The sequence below is a fragment of the Trachurus japonicus genome, chromosome 8 (genome assembly GCF_045865225.1).
Source record: "Trachurus japonicus isolate A0001 chromosome 8, Traja_1.0".
In the NCBI taxonomy this organism is placed as follows: domain Eukaryota; kingdom Metazoa; phylum Chordata; class Actinopteri; order Carangiformes; family Carangidae; genus Trachurus; species Trachurus japonicus.
The window spans coordinates 22,152,485-22,173,680 of record NC_140914.1 but is presented as its reverse complement, the minus strand read 5'-3'; the positions used below and the strand labels follow the sequence as shown (position 1 = coordinate 22,173,680).

General features: G+C 41.3%; 1 protein-coding gene across 4 annotated transcripts in view; it reads right to left on the bottom strand.

The window, feature by feature from the left end:
- Positions 1-21,049, bottom strand: part of clec16a (C-type lectin domain containing 16A) — a 40,107-nt gene extending 19,058 nt beyond the window's left edge. For 2 of the 4 annotated variants that reach the window (XM_085784676.1, XM_085784679.1), the window contains exons 1-14: positions 20,796-21,049; positions 20,013-20,141; positions 18,679-18,812; positions 17,849-17,997; positions 15,722-15,827; positions 11,300-11,423; positions 10,749-10,923; positions 9,939-9,989; positions 9,509-9,628; positions 3,066-3,393; positions 1,668-1,779; positions 1,477-1,577; positions 483-602; positions 267-376 (exon numbers count right to left, since the gene is read on the bottom strand). In XM_085784676.1, the coding sequence (XP_085640802.1) occupies positions 267-376; positions 483-602; positions 1,477-1,577; positions 1,668-1,779; positions 3,066-3,393; positions 9,509-9,628; positions 9,939-9,989; positions 10,749-10,923; positions 11,300-11,423; positions 15,722-15,827; positions 17,849-17,997; positions 18,679-18,812; positions 20,013-20,141; positions 20,796-20,869 (1,833 nt within the window). In that variant the 5' untranslated portion in view covers positions 20,870-21,049. The remainder of the gene's footprint in view (positions 1-266; positions 377-482; positions 603-1,476; positions 1,578-1,667; positions 1,780-3,065; positions 3,394-9,508; positions 9,629-9,938; positions 9,990-10,748; positions 10,924-11,299; positions 11,424-15,721; positions 15,828-17,848; positions 17,998-18,678; positions 18,813-20,012; positions 20,142-20,795) is intronic. The other 2 variants (XM_085784678.1, XM_085784680.1) reach the window with 1 other exon arrangement.
- Positions 21,050-21,196: the final 147 nt, after the last annotated feature.

Below are 21,196 nucleotides of genomic sequence, written 5' to 3'. Positions count from 1 at the left end.
AATGTTGTGGTTCATCACCACAAATGAGCACTCACTAAGAAACTGTTTTCCTAAGGATTCTGAGGAAGCGATCGTGTTAAATGGAAAGAAGCTATTTCATGGCAGTGGCAGAAAAAAAATATGTCTGATCCAACTTTCCACCTGCCTGATCTGATACCTGAGATTCTAATTTTTTTCTGAAATGATGGCGTCTCTGAGTGTCACATGTTGACGGGGTGGTATGTACTCTATGAGGGGAATCGTGCACATGTGTGAGTGTGCTGTACCTCCAGGCAGGCCAGATGAACGTCTTTGATTATACAGTGGATTCCAGACAGCACGGACTGCTTTAATAAGAGGCAGCTCAGCTCCAGTGTAGCGAGGCGCACTTTACCGTCTAAACACATACAAGAGAAATACAACACATACATAAATAATGAGTATAACGGTCTAATGGTTCTCTAGTAGTGACTTTACCAAAGCAAAGTGTGTGTGTGTGTTACCTGGCTGTGCTGCCTGACTCATAACTCTGATTAGTCTCTCTACCAGCACTAAGCTGTAGGAACTCCTCTCTTGGTCAGGAACTGGCAGCTGCAGTCGCTCCAGGAGATCACGGTTTATACCTGCAGACAGAACAGAGCTATGGAAGTTGTAGGCACATTTCCTGGCATATACAGTAAAGGTGCATCTCAATAAATAGGAATATCATGGTTTATTTATTTCAGTAATTCAATTCAAAAAGCGAAACTAATACATTACATAGATGATAGATCCATTACATACAGAATGAAACAGTTGTAAATTATTATGGCTTAAATTTAATGAAGCCCTAAAATTCAGTATCTCAAAAAAAATTGAATATTACAAAGAACCAATTAAAAAAAGGCATTTTTATCATGGAAATGTTGGCCTTCTGAAAAGTATGTCCATCTATATGCACTCAATACATGGTTGGGGCTATCTGACTTAAACTACTGGGAATAGACGTTTCCACTATATCCAAATTTATTGAGATGCACCTGCACATAACCATTGTGACACGTTGCACGTTTGCTCATAACTGACGTCAGTGCGATGCACCTCATCTTTAGCCCTGGTGTGTATAGGTTGATTATCATGTCAGTTAACCTGGATTCTTGGAGTTAGCGACCCTAGCTAGCTGGATATTTGAACATATTATATGTTCAAGTTTCAGTTCCTGAAAGGTTGACCTTCAAAAAGGCAAAATGTTTACAACAGTACCACAGTGTGATTACATTAAAAGTGGTGGTTGTTACCAGCAAAGGAAGAAGAAATGAAAATAGAATAGAAATAAGAAAAGCGATACTGCCTTATTTATAGTGCTTCAACTGATCAGAAGATGACCTAGAAATACATGAGGTGCCTGAAACTGCAACTTGAATAAAATCAGTGTCAGTTCTGTTCAGTCACTGAGACCTCTAACACGCCCACTGTGTAGCTTCATTTCAAAATGTGGAGATGAACAGAAGGACTCACCTTTGCTGTGTGAGACAGCATAGAGCAGACAGAGGACGAACAGGGCGTGGTAGTCGTCGCCGGTGCAGTCGAGAGCGCTGTACACCATGTCTAAGAACGGCCTGCAGATAGAGAAAAGGGGTCATCGGTCCAGGCTTGTGTCTTTCCCCGTCCACACTAGGCTGAAGAGTTTAGAAAATGTGCTCATTTACCTGCTCCTCTGTGCGTGTGTGCGGGTGGCTGCAGCAGTCTTCTCCTCATCAGTGATGTTCTGCTCCGTCAGCTCTGACACCATACACTTCTCCATCACCACCATTTCTATCTCTATGTGCGCATGTAACACAAAAGACAAAAGGAAGCATGCATGAATGTGGAGTTTTTTGTTTCCTTATTCTAAACATATTGTTTTTTTATTCTATACATCTCAACGTCACAAAAAGAACGTCAAAAATTAGCTCTTTTCACCCGTGATCGTGAATGTACAGTCTGATGAGTTTCCTTCTCAGCTTTTACTGGTTTTTAAAGTGATGCAAATGTACTAAAGGAGCAAAGACGTGCAAACCATGTGTCTCTTTGTTATTGATTAGAGAACCACACGCTGATTTTCCATGCACAAAACTAACTATTTGATAGCATTATATGTAGATATGTTGATAATGTTTCAACCAACAGCCTGCCGCCAAAGTTAGCAGTTATCATTGATCATAAAAAAAAAGGCTTCTTAATTTATCACCTTTTAATTTATCTGTTGACATCTGTAGGTGTCATTTTTCCACCCTAAAGGGTACATTGCTTATTGTGAAACCATCTGTTCCTCTGCAGCCCACAATGTTTTTGTTAAAAACCCATGCCGTCAAAAACAAGTCTGTGGCTTTGATCCTTCAGATGCATCAGTTTGTGGAGATCATGCACAGAGACTCCTGTGAGTCCATCCAGTCAAAACACAGAAGGAATAATCTTATTTCTACTGAACACACCTACGCCCAGACACAAACAAACACGTATGCACACAGAACAAAGGTGAGAGACAGGCGGAGAGGTGAGGAGCACAGGATGGATGGTGTGTCACCGTGGAAATGGACAGTCAGCTGCCATGGAGATTGTTGGGCATGTGTTTGAAGGTAGCCATGGTGACCATGGGGAAAATTAAAAGGTGCTAAACAAGGGGAGCAGCAAAAAGAGGGAGGCCTCATCTCAAAACTAGCCAAAGAGGAATTTTGAAATTAACTTCCTTAACTTTCACTACCTTCTGCAATCTCTTTTAGCCTCAACTTTAACATGTTTTCCTTTTGACAACTTAAAAAAAAAAAAAACTGTTCATAAAGAGCCAGAATAGCCTAATTTGAATTTGGCAATGCAAGGGAAACGCAAGGCAATGGTCGCACTGGATTTGGATCACTTAAAAAGCAAAAGTGGTAGTAGAGCATTAGGCTTTTATGCTGTTCTGTGAGACTCTCTCTTTTCTGTTTGGAGACGAGGGCTGCTGCTGTGGTGCTGCTGCTGTTGGGTAACCAGGGTGCATCATGGGAGACTGTGTCTGATTGATGGGAGTAAAGGAACACTCACAAACACAGTCCTGTACTGCTGTGTCCAGTGAGACACACACTCACCTTCCGCCGTCTCCCCACTCGCTCTGCTTCCCTTAGAACTCCCACCTCCTCCTCCTCCTCCTACTCCCTCTGTACCTTTTCCCTTCTCTCTCTCCCGGCCTCCCTCCCTCTCTCCTCCTCTGCCGTTGTCATCCCAGCTCTCCTCTTCCCTTCCGAGTCCGCCGCTTCCTCCCCCTCCCCCTGCCCTTTCATCGTCCTCCTCCTCGCCCAGGTTCTTGTAGTTTGGCCTTTTCTGGGTCCTCTTGCGGCCACGGTGGCGGGACAGTTCCAGGGAGCGCTCCAGAGACTCTGGGGGCTTGGTAAACCGACGTACGCCTCCCGCACTGGCCTGGAGGGTTGGAGGAAGACAGAAGACATGATTCAGAGAGGTAAAAAACACTGCATGACTGGAAGTGAGCATCACAGGCTAATCATTTTATCATCTTATCATAAAATCATCAAAGTGTTCAGTCAGTTTGCGCTTTCAAATGTGTTTTGGTGCTGAATACACATAGGAGATAATGGTTAAAAACAGATGAGAGAAAAAAAAGGGATCGTGTTTTTTCACCAGGTAATGAAAAAACGTAGAAGAGACCAACTGTTGTGTTTCCAGAAAGCAGTATCACTGCTAGCCTTAACTGTTAGAAGTGCATACAAAGAGACACACAAAAGAACTTATCGAACACAAGCGACCACAAAAACACAGATATAACTGATGTGCCTATATCTGGTCACACATGACCATAAACACCATGCTTTACAGTAAATCCTTCTTGCATTATCGTGCTGATCAAAGTCACTTCCTCCCCGATACGCTTTATCAGAGTAGAGACTGACCACTTCATACACAACCACACACAGACACTGAGGCAAAGTGTCAACATGACCCAATAAACTGGTGCAGTGTCTCCACTATGCAACTATCGCACAACATCAACTGTGCACACACACACACACGGCTATATATTATAATTAGTAAAAGTGTCAAAGCCTCTCCCCCTTCCAGTCCAGTCTTACCATGGTGACAAGTCTTCACAACTAGTCAGCAGCCGTTTCCTTCACAATAGGTGTGAGCAATTATTGACAAGCTGACAGCTCATTAGTCTGTTTCCACAGCACTGGCTCACAACCTCTGTGGTCCTCACCAAGGAGAAGGAGTTTTTCCTCATTCCTCATTAGAGTGCAGAGACTATAAAGTGCTCTGGGGAAATAATGTACAGCAGAATTAATTGCAAAGTTAATACAAGCAGACCTGGGAGAGGGAGGATGTCTGTTTGAATTTTCCATTGTGGTAAAATATGCTTTAATCCCCACTTGAGATAAAATCTGAACTTAAACAAAGGTGCTAAACCATGAACAAATAATTCCCTCAGACCACGTCTATGCATTAATCATGGAGCTAGATCTTAGAATCATCTGCTCAACTGTTCCTGCAGCTGGAAACTATTTTATAAATGCACCTATGCACCTCTGTGCTGGCTGCCTTGATACCAAGATGGCAAAAAGAAGGTGAACTTCTTTTTCCCAAAATGCTGAATTATTCATTTTAGAGCCTTAAATGGAAAATCTTAACTGCAGCAATTAGGATGAGTGGAAAATCTGACTCAAAGTTCTGGAGGATCATCTGAAGGGCAGAATACAGGAGCTCCTCGGAAAGAGTAGAGTGGCTGAATAATGGAGGGAAAAAAAATACTCCCAGGGTAAGACCGATTCAGGTATGTCACCTTCTGATCTGGAAAAATTACATAGTGGATTGTAACAGCTTGTTCATGGTTGAAACCTGGATTCTAACAGTAACTACTGAATACACAATAGGGTCTAAGACCTCTCAATGGGAACAGGAAAGTGGCCCTACTTCATATTCTGCGTGTTTTTTCAGTAGCTTGTCCAAAAGGTGGACAAAGAGAGGGGTGAAGAGGCAAAAGAAGAGACAGAAAAGAGACTGAGATGAAGAGGAGAGAGACACAGGTGATGGAGCAGAAAAGAGAAAAAAAAAAAACTTTTTAAAAATTGAGTAGGAAAAACTAAAATGAGACGAAAGAAAATGAGTAGAGAGGGGAGATGGATATGAAAAGACAGACAGGGAGGAGAAGAAGAAGAAAGAAGAAACCCTGTTCCTCATTCCACCCTCAAATTTCCTTGAAGTCCCCTCTCTCAACCACAGCAGCTGCTGTCTGATGAACAATGATGTCTGATTGTGACTTAAAAACAAGTGTTACTGTGGCAGTAAAAACTAGTAATCATAATGACACATTATAAGTTCTAGGAATAAAAATACTGATCTGGAGCATGTTAGATCACCAGACAGTTCCTCTGGTTAATTAACTACAGACTGCCATCAACAGCACTGCACTGAGTAATGTCAAAATTTGACTGTTCTACAATTCAAGCTATTTCAGTCTTATCGGACCAAGGCAAGAATCGTGTTAAATGTGGACCAATCAAATAGTTACCATAATGTTCACATCTCAGGTGAGGGTAGACCAGGTGTGAAGCTGGGGTAGACTAGAAATGCTGATGGTCAAATGGTTCACGACAGGGTGACCGATGTGTGTAGTTGGTTGCACTTACCACCCCATAATGACAGCACAAGCCCAGAATTTTAGACATTTTTGTGAATTACCTCTCCAACCAAGGCTCTTCTCCCCTGACTGTTCAGTTTGGCCAGACAGCCAGCTCTAGGAAGAGTCCTGGTTGACCCAAACTTTTTTGCATTAAAGGATGATGGAGGCCACTGTGCTCTTACAAACAATAAGTGCAGCAGATTTTTTTGTAGCCTTGCCCAAATCTTGCTCTGATGAGCTGTGAAGCCTAATTTAGACAGGTGTGTGCCTTTCCAAATCATGTCCAAACTACTTCATTCAACACAGCTGGACTCAAATGAAGGTGTAGAACCATCTCAAAGATGAATAAAAGAAATTGACGGCACCTGAATGACCTGTGTCACAGCATATTAAAATTCTGGGTTTGTGCTGTCATTCTGGGGTGCAGAGTTTAGATTGATGGGGGAAAAAAATAATTTTATTGATTTTAACATAAAGCTGCAACATAAGAAATGGTGAAAAATTGAAGGGGGTCTGAATACTTTCCATATGCAATGTATACATTTATATGCATGTGACACTCCCTTTCCCACTTGTGCAAACCCCTTCATCAGGGACACATACCACTGAATGAACACAGAAATACAGTAGAAAGTCCAGTGGTGTTGCAAAATAGGAGGCGATTGAATTTCTGGATAATCCTGCTTCTGTCTAAGCCTGAACTTTGTTACAGAGAACAAAGAGGAAGAGGATCGGGTCTCTCACACTGAGAAACTAGGTGGCCCTATTTCACTGAACTTCTTACGCTAACACAAACCACTAAATAGACAGATATGCAGGTGAACACGTAGGCACAGACCCATGAACAGCTGATGTACTGTAGTCAGAGGCTTTAGAAACTCGTCCCCCTTTCAAATTCAAATTTTTTTGCCAAGAACAGACCCACTTGCAGTTTCTCAGCATCTGTCCTCACCCTGCTCCAGATGAATCAAAACCAAAAGTTAACATTGAATATTTAACTCAGTTTTTCTTGCTAAAAAGATTTACTGTGTGATGTCTGTGAATATCAAAGTGTGTTTTCCTCAGGAGGAACTAATTTGAAGTTTCAGCTTCAGTCTGTACAAAGGTATTCACAGAAATACTCTTTGATAGGACTGTGAGTAACAAGAATGGTTGGTGGCTCCGATTAAGTCAGTCCTATTTTTTTTTTAGAATTATTCTGTAGCCTACTAGAGCCACAAACTGTACCAACCCCGTTCCACAGAGTAACCAGAAATGTCTTTTTAGCCCTTCTTGTAGCCAGCCACACTTAAAAAGCACAGGTATCTGTATCATCTCTCAGTATCACTAGGAAGAACTGTACTGTAGCTGCTGCTGAAAACACTGTGTGTGTGTATGCTGTCAGGCAGAAACCACAAACTAGTATCAGTCAGATCAGTCTCTGTGTGTATGTGTGTGTGTTGCACCTGTTAGCTGACTATGTTCTGGTAAACCACTCACACTCAGAGCCAATGCTGAGAAATTAATGGAGGTCAGGGAGCACACAAGACAAACCTACACACACACACACACACACACACACGCGCGCTCTGGCAAACTCCAACACACCTGGCAGCAAATCAAAATAGAGCAACATTTTATGGTTGCAGATACATTTATAAATGCACACAACTAAAACAGCTGTATGGAAGAAAAAAAAAAAAGACTGCGGTGCACGCATGCAAATTGACATCATGTCACTAACTGGTGCACTTGCAAGTTAACACGGGTAGGCTAGAGGGAGAGAGAAAGAGAGAAAAAAGACTTCTTTCTTCCAGGAAAGAGATCTGGGTTAGGTGAGCCAGCTCAGTGTTCCATCATGTGACCTAATTTCCTGCCACATCACAGACAAACAGGAAGTGCCATCTGACCACCTGTGCAAAGACAGCACCCATGCCTCATCTGTTTCATCTACAATAAATCAAACAATAACAGAACCATACTTCTATCTGATGTGGCCGACACAAGAAAGCATTCACACCGGAAAAAAAGAAAGAAAGAAAGAAGTCTGTACAACCCCAACAATCTTTTTAAAAACTTCAGTGCTAGAAGTTAAAAATGCAGCTTTTGCAGCTTTAATATCTACAAAACACAGAGTGAATGGATGGCACAAACTAAGTCCGGGTCTGGCTGCGTCCTGTTGTGGTAGACCGACATTGCTAAGACATCACGCCTCAACTAACATTCACTGAAAAGGTAGGCTGCTTCTTACAACAGCTACAGGTCTAGGAAGCACACACACACACACACACACACACACACATACACACACACACACACACACACACACACACACACACTTGCACACAAACACACACACAGCACAGAGAATAACCACAAGGATTCTCAGAAACGCTCACTACCTCACACCCACCTGACTTAACACACAGATGGTCAAAAAAAAAAAAATCAAGCTGTGAGGTGGGAAGAGGAGGGGGTTAGAGGGAAGAGAAACTAAATCATAGGAAGAGTGAAAATGAGATGACAAGACAATTAGGGGACTCAGTTGGGGAAGGTTAGGGGGAGAGGAGGGGAAGAGGAGAGAGAGATAACATGATGATACAGACACAGATGGAAAGGGGTCACTGAGGGGAAGACTTTATAAAACTCTGCGGGATTGTTTCAGTCCAAAGCCTGGACAGTAAAAAAGATGGAGATGAGGAAGAGTGTTTCAAAAATGAAAGATGAAAGAACAATGTTGGTAATTTGCATACTGCTGCCTTGATGTGGGTGAATCATGGAGAAAACCATGACCTTGCCATCTCATAACCACCTACACGCACTTCTGGAACTCCATTGAGTGTGTGTGTGTGTGTGTGTGTGCGCGTGTGTGTGTGTGTGTGTGCACATGCACGCAGACATGTATCCATGCGGTTGCTCGCGTGGGTTTGCTTGTGTGCATTTCTTGTTTATGCGCTCTTCTGCCAACCTGTGTTTGTGTTTAGTCTATATGACAATACACAGTAGACTGTTTACATTAGTGCATAGTGCTTTTTAAATAATGTTTCTCCAAGTGCTGTTCATGTCAGATAATCCAGTGTTTCTTAGCATATTTGTCAGTACAATGTGTTATTAAAGGGATAGTTCACCCTAGAATGATATTTCGCTCATTATCTACTCACCCTCATGTTGACTAAGGGCTGGAAGAAGTTTCAGATTCCTCCGTGGCTTCTCTGAGTTACAGGGGGTCTCGGCATAGCAGTGCATGTCCATATAACGGTTGCAAAGGGACACCGGAGCTCTTCGTAAAAAAACACACACAAAAAAACATCCAAATACCTCCATGATGCTCGTATGTAATGTCCGTCTTGTGCTGAAGCCCCAAATTGCGTAATTGTCCCGAAAAAAATTAAATAAGTCTATATTTTAAGCTTGTTTGTAGCGGAAGCTTCTCGAAGCTCCTCTTCCTGGTCCGTCCAAATCTCGCGTGATTCGCAGTAACCGCACTGACGCATGCTGACGCCGGCGCAAATCACGCGAGATTTGGACTGACCAGGAAGAGGAGCTTCGAGAAGCTTCCGCTACAAACAAGCTTAAAATATAGACTTATTTAATTTTTTTCGGGACAATTACGCAATTTGGGGCTTCAGCACAAGACGGACATTACATACGAGCATCATGGAGGTATTTGGATGTTTTTTTGTGTGTGTTTTTTTACGAAGAGCTCCGGTGTCCCTTTGCAACCGTTATATGGACATGCACTGCTATGCCGAGACCCCCTGTAACTCAGAGAAGCCACGGAGGAATCTGAAACTTCTTCCAGCCCTTAGTCAACATGAGGGTGAGTAGATAATGAGCGAAATATCATTCTAGGGTGAACTATCCCTTTAAGATGATGAAAACATTTTTTTTTTTTTTTCTGAATGTGAGTGTGTATTTTACCGTGCTCTTAAGTGTGCTGCTGTGTATGTCCATCTGTGGGATGAAGACGGACAGGTCCCCGTTCAGAATAACCTCGGCCAGAGCGTTGACCAGTGGCTGATAGTGGATGATCAGGAACACCTGGACAGCACACAGACAAACTGTGCGCTTAGCATTTCTAAAGCAAGGACCGTTAAATGAGAATAAAACTGCACTTAAACAATATGGAAAAAATGCACCGCAGAGTTATCATATGCCAGAAAATGCATTTGAATAATGCAAAACGTTTTCCTCTTCCTCTGCAGCCTCCCATCAGGCATATTAAAAGGTTAGACCACTTGAAAACGTCACTGCACGGCAGTGGTCTACTTGGATTGCCATGTATTCCATCTTCTTAACATTTCCCGAGTGACTAAGCAACAGGCAGCAAGTGTCAGTGTGGTGTGCTTACTTGAGACAGCAGGTAGAGGGACACCTGAGGGTTGATTTTTCGCTCCTCAGACTGAAACACAGGAAAAAATAACAGGCCGGTCAAGGTCAGTCATGTATGTTATGCGATGTTGAGTAACTACAACTATTAGAGACTAATCCAGAAAACAGAGTTTCCAAAGATTACAACAAATGCAACGCTTCAATATGTGAATGCAGCATCAGGAAAGACCCCATGATTTTAACATCCTCAAATCTACATAACTAATGGAAATCACTGTGGACGTGTGTTTCATGATGAATCATGAGCTCTGCTGAGAAAGTTTCGGACACTAAGTTAATATTGATAGTGTGCAAAAATGAAGTGAAACCAGTGGGCCAATGGAAGGTCAGGAGAACACATTCTGGGAAATTGCTGTCAGCAGTGTGTGCAGTAATTGGTTACTAAAAACTGGACAGCTTTCTGCTTCTGTTGTATGTTTGATATCTTTAGAAATGCTGCTGCATCGTAAGAGATAAATTTAGACTGGGCCTTTTTTCACTTTCACTCACTTTTCTGACATTCAACATATTAAACAATTTAGAACTGCAAAAACCACCACCGGATTAATCAACTGTGGATTTATAGTTGGGAAAAAACAGTTGACACATCAGCACACAGTTTCTTTGATGTGTCTTTAACACATTAGCACACATAGGTACCAATGTGTCACAACACCTCATCTACTTAGCATTTAGTGTTAACATGGTTGGCTTCTACACCACAAAGGCTTTCTGCTTGTTCAACTCTGGGTAAACCTAAATTCAATTACTGCGCATCAGGGCAACACACCGTCTCAGGGATGACCAAAGAGTACACATAGAGGGGCAGGAACAGACGGTTGAGGAGGTGGTCCGTCAATACGTCGTTAAGGAATTCACAGTTGATTATGAGGATGTCGTTTAGGTAGTGGAGGTGGTCGAGGTGCTCTGCCACCAGGTCACTTAACTTCCCCCTATTCTTATGTCTGAGGAACAGCAGAGAGAGACAGAGAGATAAGATATTATTAGGTTAGTACAACTGGTTTGTTCTAAATAGAAAGTAACACAATAGGTATCATGATGTACATAGAGATACATAAAATAGATGACTTTTCTTACTATAAATTTACATAAGAAATTAACATTCTACATTGACTGGTTTCATGAATCAAAGAACATCCACGGCCAACAATATAAGCACAACTATGTAATAATACAGTTTATACAATCAATCACGATAGAATTATACATTAGGTCCTTGTATATACCCATAGATGTCATGTACTAGGATAAAACCAGAGACAGCCCTGACCCCTAGAGGCTGAAGGGAGAATTACACTGAAGAAGATAGATGGCACTCACTCCTCATCTGTCTGCACACACTTGTCCAGTTCAATGACATGGCTGCCAATGAACCACACCAAGTTGCTGAAATACGGGACCGCTGTCTTATCTCGGATGTAGTGCAGCATGTGCTGGTTGTCCACTGGAAAAAAGGGAGGGGTAAGGCAGAGAAGTTGTAGCCACCACAATGAATAAACACTCACACTCAAGACATACTCCTGATCCTGGACAATTACCAAAATGTGACACTTAAATATGATTTAAAGAAAAACAAAAAAGCAACAAGCAAATTAAGAGACAAATTAAGATAATCAATAAAGCACAAGGTCAAATTAAACACAGGACTTACTTCACTTAATCAAATTTTGTTGACAAAAAATAAAGGGTAGGCTACTGTGGAGTGGGATTAAGAGCAAAGCCAGTCCAGTTTTTAATTGAAACAACAGCGTGACCAGTGTGACTGGAGCCTCTCATCCTGTATTAGTTAAATAAAAACTACTTTTCTTCTCTGTCCATTTAATCTGCACCGGATATTTCAGCTTTTTTGAAGTGGGGTTGTATGAGCTACAAATGCCCATTAAGTACAATCGATGCAGTAGAAGGGTCTCTGCTGTCCCTCACTGAGAAACGCAGAAGTGCATTGCACCTGTGTCTCAGTGCAGCGCGATGTGCCGGTGTTTCTCAACCCCACTTCAAAAAAGCTGAACTATCCCTTTAAGCAGAGTTGTCCTTAAAACAGAAAGAAGACCTTAGCTATGTTCAGAACAAAAAAAAACTTAACAGGTCACATTACAATTTGTAAGATTGGTTGGAGTGCAAAAAATGGGATAAAAGTTAAAAGATATACAAAGGTCGGCAGTATGAAAAGCCCTAAACTGCAAAAATAGTTACATAAAGGAAGGAAACTACTGAACAGAAAAATCAGACACATGCACAGTTCAGTGCATTTCTGGAATAAAAGCTGACTGAAGCTTAAAGACTCATATCAAAACCAGAAAGTGTTGAAAATCACAGGAGACATCTGAGAGCCAGATTCTGACACTTCTGCTCTGTGTCCCGCGGTTTATCTGACCGGAGCAGTGGCCCTTTTCAACCGCAAATAAAAGCTGGCTGTAATATCACAATGCCAGTCCACGTAGGTCAAACAGAGACGAGTAACAATTGAGCCAAACCAAATTAATGGATTATTTAACAGCAGAAAAACAAATGGTCTCTTAAAAGGAAGAACGGAGGATTGACGCATTGGGAGTTACTGGCTCAGTGACCAAAGCATTAAACCCATCACCAAAATAACAAGCGACGTGTGGGGCTAAAGTCTGTGGGACAATTAACCCAAGAAAAACCAAATTAAAGGGCATGCAGGTTTTTCTCCATGTATGAAGGTGGCTGATACAGAATGGTCAACAAGAACAAGAATCGCAAGGATATTCATACCAGTACACTTAGAACAAATACACCATTAGGAACAAATAGGGCTGGGTATCAACAAACAGACATGTGATGCTTATGCTTATTAATAATGACTCATTTGAAACCAGCTTTTAAATTTGAGGCATTTAAACCAATCCACATGACAGCTCCTCTAATAAGTTAACTTGTATTTTATCAGCCAACTGGGCAAAACGGTGACATCATTTAGGCAAATGTAGATATTGTATTTGCATATAACAACAAAACATGTTTTTTACAATACCAAGCCCTAAGAAAAAGACTGAATGAATGGAACCAACTTACATGAAACTGGAGTTAGGCAGATGGGGCGCGCAGAGGGAGGAGGAGAGAGACAAGGAGAGGGAGAGTAGGAGTGGTTGTTGAAGAGGAAGAGGGAGAGGGGGAAACAGACACAGGGTTAATGTGAGTAAAGGGGGGTGGCTGTGGGGGGTGGAAGGGAGGGAGGGGGTGTGGTGGTTTGGGGGGGGGGGGGACCCTGCAGGTATCTTAACAAATAAACTGCAAACAATTGGCAGACAAGGAAAAAGAACACACATCCTGATCCAGGTCGTCATTTGTTGCAGTGCATGTTCCAAGGAATCAGTGGGAAGCATCAAAACAGTGACATGCTCAACATGATGCTAAAAAAAAGCCACAAATATAGAATAGTTTCCATTGCAACATGCTGATTCATTTTCACTACTGTGATACATGGATCACTGGTAAATTCTAAAATGAGATTTATTTTTCTTCATTATCATAACACTTATGCATTAAATTGAATTAGAAAGGGCTTTCAGTACAATAAATGACATCTCTGATGCTGTTGAGAAGAGCTTCACAAACAAACTTGCCTTTCACTGCATAAGTGTAATTACTATTCAGCATGTTTACAGTATCACCACCAGCCACAGTTGTTCCAGGGAGTTGATGCTTCCCTCTTGGTTAGATTCCTTACTATAGCATAGCCCATGGCCAGCACAGCAGTAATGGTCAGTATTCCCCACACGACTAAAGTTCCTTCATTAATGACTTGTATCTCTAGTGTGGTTCAAAGTCAGCTGAGCCAACTGTAATGACGTCACTTGTGGGAGAAACAGAGTCAAGACTTCATGGACGATGTAAGAAAGCGAAGGTTTTACGGTACAAAGTGTTACATGCAAGACAAAACACAAAAGTACCGACGTAGACGGGGAGCCACGCAGTCGATGCGCTGCAGTGATAGTATGTTGAGACAATGTAATGTTATGTATAGTGAGGAGAAGCGTGATGTGAGAGAAAACCCGTCCGAAGCACCACCCCCCCGCCTCTCCCCTTGAGTGACAGCGACCAGCTCAAGGGGCCCAGAGGCGTGGTGGGAGGGAGCAGCCGAGGCTGACACAGCACAGTAGCACGAAGCAGCGCAGCCATCAGAAACATCCTGTCGCTTACAGTCTGAAAGCTGCACTCTGCAGACATTTAGCCTCAAAAAACCTGCAGTGCTAATGTAAAACAGATTTACTGGTGAGGGGATTTCACCATTTGCATGCTGGGTAGCGCAGCTAAAGAATTACCTCATTTACAGTTAGTAAATACGTCAATATGTCATCAGTGAATGATGCTGAACGTTGTGTGGTTTTGTTGAAATAACAAAACTGAGTTGAACTGCTGATTTATGTCGTTGGATTGTTTTATTAAATGCAGTCTTAGTAAGTAGCGTTGCTGCTCCTGATTTTCTCTATCTGACTTTCACATACTTTATTATTTATTATCAATATCATCTATTATTTATCATCATAACATTTTTATTATTTGATATTGTCATTTTGTTTGGTCATTTGTTTTATGTACTGTCCACCTTTGGGCTAGATTACTGCACATTTTCCACTGTGGGACTAATAAAAGAATAACTAAATCTTAATTTTTTGACATAAATATAAAAGAGAGCAATAATGTTGGTCGTAAATGTGTGTGATGTGTTAATAAACTTAACATATTTAGTACTTCCAAATACCTTTTATGCGTTATATATTTGATTGGGGGAGCATATATTTGATGCTGGCTGAGAATCCTTATGACTGCACTCAGAAACAAAAGCAATGGCAAATTAGTAGATGTTACTAAGCTAACAGCAACTACTATGTAGAATAAAAGTGATTGTTTTCATTGAAATTTGACATTATGGAATAAATAAAAACTTGTTATCCAGAAAATGAATGAATGAACTGTAAATATTTCTGCATATTTTCTGCTTGGGGTTGACAGCTTTCATCGGTTGAGCTATGAGCCAATATTTACTGGATTCCCAGTCTGTGTTATAGACCCGCTGTCTTAGATCTCACTTGAACAGGACCTCTACATTATGACAGACATTTTTTTAAAAGAAAAAAACAAAACAAAAAACTGATTCACTTAAATCAAGGGCAGTTCTTTGACTCTTACCATTTTGCTGTGAATATTTGGTTTAGATAATGGCTAAACAGATCAGTTGCAACACCCCTGGAAAACTAATGAGAGCATGTTAAATGATGCCTTGAAAGGTTGTAATTACACTTCTTTTAAACTGATGTTTTCTCACTAGTAGTAAAAGCCAACAACACATTTTAGGCCAAAGATTCAGCAGACTGTGTATTTGTGTGTGCTTGTCACAGCATTACCTGTTAGTCATGCTCATGCACCAGAAGCAGCAGCGAGAAGAGGGAAGTACAGAGAGAGGCAGCAGGCAGTCTCAGCATCTCGTGAGTAGGTTTGTGTGTGTGTGTGTGTGTGTGTGTGTGTGTGTGTGTGTGTGTGTGCGTGATTCCATCGATATCAAAATAAGCAGACACACGCAGCAACGTGTGCGTGCATGCATGATTAACTTCGTAAATTTTGTTATGCGTGCGTTGTTACATGCAGATTGTATATTTGCGCACAAATTTTGCGACGTATTGACCGGCATAGTGTGTGTGTGTGTGTGTGTAGGTGTGTTTGTGTGTGCGCACGTGTGTGCATGGTTAGCATGTGCGCATGCGAGTTCCTGGCACTCACCTTTGTAGACGTTGAGTGTGATGGTGCGGACTGCGATGCGGACCATGCTTTCAGGGTGGTTGAAAAACTTAATGGCCTCGGTGTACAGGGCAAAGTCATTAGTGTGCTGTGTGTGGGAGACAGAGAGGGGGCGCCGGTGAGCAGGGCACGGCATTGTGCCACCAGGGGCTCAGGCCATAAACAACCAGAGAGAGCGAGAGAGGGAGCAGGTAGCTGGCGCCTCTGGGCAGTATCACATTTTAAAGAGAAAGGGCTTAATCCTTTGGTACAAACATACAGATTGAGCAAATACATACAGGTCAAAATTAAGGAGTTAGAGAATTAGTGTGAGACATATTCATAATTTTAAAAAGCCTGACGGTGTTCACCAACTCAGATCCTAGGGGATTCATCATAAATCTCTTATGATTCTTTAAATCTCATATGGATTTATTGAGCTAATCAACCAATATACTGTCCTAGTGGGTGGACAAGAGAGCATGTCCTGTTCCTGCTGACAAAGAATTGCATATAATAAAAACATTACACACTGTAAGGTAAAGGTGTTAACTAAATAACAGTATTCATTCAAACAGCACTAGGTGGTAAAATCATTCCTAAAGAGCCAGAATAAAGACTTAGTAATCTCCCTTGCTTCCATGCAGCTTTGAAGAGACGTGTTGGCCAAATTAGTGGATGTAAATGTAAAGGGACATTTGTTCCTAACAATCTAACAACACTTAAGGTTGTCTTCACGTATAAACATCGCCCGATGCTGCATCTCTGGCAGCTCTGCATCTAACAGTCATCTCTCTCTGTGCCAGTGCCCAGTCCTCTACACAACCATTCCTCAGTCGCTGCGACCTCCGACCAATCACAGCTGAGGGTCAGTGAGTTGACAGTCACCCAGAGGTTACGGCAAATGAGGAACTCTGACCCTGACACCAAACCCAAACCCACTCCAGTTTGATGTGTACATCTGAAAGCAACTGAAGAGACCAAATTCAGGATTCACCTATCCTATGGCGCCCTCTAGGGGGAAGAATAATAAATCACCAAATATAAATTAATCATAATAAATGAAATGAGAGATGAATTACAAATATAAAAGACACTGACTATTTAAATACCAAGTTACTTTGCTTCCAGTAATTACAGTGTGCACACTGCGAATAAGACATGGAGAAACACATACTATCCTATTTGACCCCATGTCCAGATATATCATCCTGTTTACTCCAAAAAGGCTGAATGTGCTTTTATTTTTGATAAATGACAAACATTCAATTATCAAAATTAATAAAATAAATACTGTTAAAGTTTTTTTCAACAACATGGGTTCTCAGATGTACAAGTTGGGTCTGGTTTTGGCTTCAGGGGGGTTACGCTTCCATCAACAGTACACCAATAACTTTCCCCAGCACACACAGGCCAATAAAAAAAAAACTACAAATACTGCTGAAACAGTGAAGGGCAGAAACATCAGTGATTATACAGGTGTCAAGTACTCTTTGGTATTGTCATCCTTTACCAGAAAAGCACATGATTGATGATGAAGTTATAGGATTATTTTTCAATTAAGAAACACACAGTGGGCATTTTTATGCATAACTATAATAAATAAAACATTCCCTCATGTGAAAGTAACGTCAGCGAGACTTATTTGTTTGTTGCAACTAATGCAGAGAACAATGCCTATCTGCACAATCAACCAATCTTCACAGGAAGCCAAAGTTTTGACACAGGAAGTGTGCAAGCCTGATGAGTATGAGCAAATGTTGCCTTGCACAAAATCCAAGTGACAGATTAACCTGTGGATTTTTTAAAACCAATATAGTGTATGTAGTATTTTTTATGAATGTAATTACATGTAATATGATGTAATAAAGTGATTCTGTATGTCACTTATTAACATATTACAGTTGCACATTTTCAGTAACAGACTTGTCATTTCATTTTTACTTTTACATCTCAGTTCAAACACTAACTTCCTTTGGTCACGCTCTCATCTTATCTTTCGTCTCTTCCTTCATCTTGACTGTCACTGAGTCTGAATGGTAAGTATTGCTGATACTGAATGATAGATTCTCTATGTTTCCCCATCCTTTCCAATTTACAACCCCGCCCCTCCCCTCATAGAGGCCTCACCTCATTGTAGAAGAAGTGCACTGTGTGGTTGTTGAGTTTGAGCGACAGGGTCTTGAGGAAGGAGATGTAATAGGCCATGATCTCCTCGTCTGAGAAGTCAAACTTGTGGACGATGATGGAGTTCACGTGGTTGTTGGACAAGAGGTAATCTGAAGAGAAGAGAAGAGAAGAGAAGAGAAGAGAAGAGAAGAGAAGGGAAGGGAAGAGAAGAGAAGAGAAGAGAAGAGATAAACAACCGGATGATACTTAAGCAGTGCAAGTCATTCAGAAAAAATAAAGTGTCTGAAGCTCAGACTGGATAGCTTCACTGCGCTTGTTTCATTTTTTCTTTAGTGTTGTATCAATAATATAGCTGAGCAGAACCCCTATACAGTATATACTGGAATATTATTTCTGTTGACAGACTATCACAACTGTGGAGTGTGTCGACAATTAATCTAAATGCAAATCTCATTTTACAGAATATATCAGCCCATTGTACTGACAGCAAATCATCTGCTGAGTTGTCTGTTATCCAGCAACAACAAAAAAATGCAGCAGGCTGCTTTGCATTGTATATTTCAACAAAGACAGGCAGTGCAACCCGGCTTGCATTGTTCAGTCTGCAAAACTCATCAAAAAAACATGTACATATATACAGATCTACACACACTGGAAAAACTATATTGGAAACATATAATGGAAGTGGATTACATTGACAAGTGTTCATAATACACAATATACAACAGGTTGACCAGGTAAAGCAGCAGTCTCAAATAAAACCTCTGCATTGCAATATATATCATACCTTCATATTTTTTCTGCCAGTCAGTGTAGAACCAAATACTTACATAAGGATGTCTCATGGCTAATGTTCTCAAACAGGATGTTGAGGGTCTGCAGGAGCTGGACGCAGACATAGCGTCCCGACTTCTGACGCAGGATGTTGAGGAAGAAGGCAAACATGTTCTTCTCCAGGAAGAAGCTGGACACATGCAGGAGTGCACACACAAACACATACAGGCTTCATCATTACTTCATCTTGAAATGTATTATTATGATATATAATTCTCAAAATGAAGATGTTTCTCTTCCACAGCATCACAATGGATTAGTAGTTCAGACAAACACAGTATACACACACACAATGTTCCTTATTTGATTCCAACAAATGAACAATTTCTCATTGTCTTTTTATATCCCTCTGTCACAATCTAGTAAAGGCAATGTGCCAAACACTAATCTAAAAAAAAACTGTAATTACTGTTCATTGGCCTGGCTTAAGGCATGCTAACTCTAGCTACTCTACAGTAAAAACTAAATTTAAGAGACAAGAGATAGTACTTAGACTAAAGAATGAAATGTTTTCTTTTAATGTCAACATCATTATTGTAATGTACCAAATAGGTGGCAGTTCTGAAAAAAATGGCATAGCTCTACAGTGAACACATTACAACATGCCAAACAGCTACTCTCTAAAAAAATATAACTATCCATTAATGTCTATGTTAATTCTATGGGTTTACTGATAACACCGACACATCCTCTGTGGCTTTTCTGCTCTTCAAAGCCTTTTCCGGTTTCAGATTATCAGCCAGACATGGCAACTTCTGATTAAAAATAAAACAGTATAATTTCATGTGTCAGAGTCTGATGTTAAAAAAAAAGTTCAAGAGTGTTGGATGAATCATTTTGTACATTTTGCAGTGCTTTTTGTGGTAGCATGTTATGCCTGCTCAAAACGCAATGTAATGACTGTGTACAGAGTCAGCATGTCGGGAAGCAAATCAGAAATGGCTTTGATACACCCATAGTTTTGTTCAGCTTTGAATGGTTTGCAGTCAGAGGGTAGGGCAGAGTAGTGGCACAGTTGTGGGCGTAGACCTGTAAAATTTCCCTCATGAGTAAATTGGAATATGATTATCTATTTGTCTTGGCTCTAGTATTGAAGAAAAATGTTTCCAAGTCTGTTTGTTCAAAGACATATTCTTTTTAGGAAGAGCAATCTCCCATGGTTGACATCAAGATGCTTTTTGTTCGTTAGTGTGCATCTGTTCAAATGCATAGATGTATAGATTCAATTGGAAGTAAATCCACAGCTGTAAATTTGATTCCCATGCACATCACATCTGCACTTTAGGACAAATCCTAGGGATTTGGCTTGAAGACACTGACTGGGACTTACTCAAACACGGAGCTGTCATTCTGGTCCCCCCAGATGAGGATCTCTGTGATGGAGCGAATTGTTTCCACCAATAGATTTCGGTTGTGGTCTGTCACTGTGGTGTTTTTGGTCAGGACTTGGTACATATACCTGAAACACAGGAACAATGTGTAGAAGAAAGTGTTTAATATGCAATTCAGGTTTAGTTTCTGAATAGGTACAAATCTGTCCTTAGTCTCTCGAAAACAGTGGAAAGACATAGTTCAATCACACATATCTGGAGTGGAAGCTGCTACAAAACAGAATAAAAACCAACTTAGAGGACATTAGCAATTACAGTGATTATTTTGCTGAGCTATGAATTGGTCCTGTAGTAGGCGGTGCGTTCAAGTACCACCATACGAAAGTCACTATACTGTACACCCACACATGTATTTCCCCGTATTCGGCCTGGTTAAACGTGGGAGGGGGGGCGTATGCACGCTAAGCTTTCCTTATATCAACCATTCTCTGTCATTTCTATGATGCACCTGTTGGGGTGGGTCAACACTTCAGTTTTAAGGAGGATTTCCACCGAGAAGCTAACAATTACAAGCTAGCTCACACGCCTATGTTCGTGTCCGGACAGAATAGAGACGCCACTGCCATAAAAAGACATTTTATCTGACTGGACCTGTGGACTGTTACGGTGCTCTCTGCTGTTGTTTTAGCTGTTTATAACAGGACTAATGTTACCGCTGACAGTAGCTCTCAGCCGGGTCATCATACAGGCTAACCTCCGCTAACCTAAAGCTAGCTACTCACTTCAGATGGTCCAAGGAATGGATGTTTTTCGTTCTTCCTTGTCCTCCAACCCAACTCCGTGACCGGCCAAACATGGTTGAGGTTTCAAGGGGGCTGATGTTTTAGCCAGGCACGTTATTTCGCTGTGGTTAGTGTCCGCATCTATCCATTACACCCACTTTCCCGTGCAGATAGCTACTTAGCAAACAGAAGGTGATAGGCGGTGATAGCAGCAGCGACAGGGGCCGTTACGTAACAGCTTCAGTGGGTAGGTTGTGTGGGAGTTGTAGTTTTTTGTAATATATATCCTCAATGGTGGCACACAGGAGCGAGTGGAGAAAAAACTACATTATTTATTTCCTACGTTATTGGTGACGGGTAAATCACGCGACATGTGCTGCGAGCGAAGGGGGCGGGGCTCA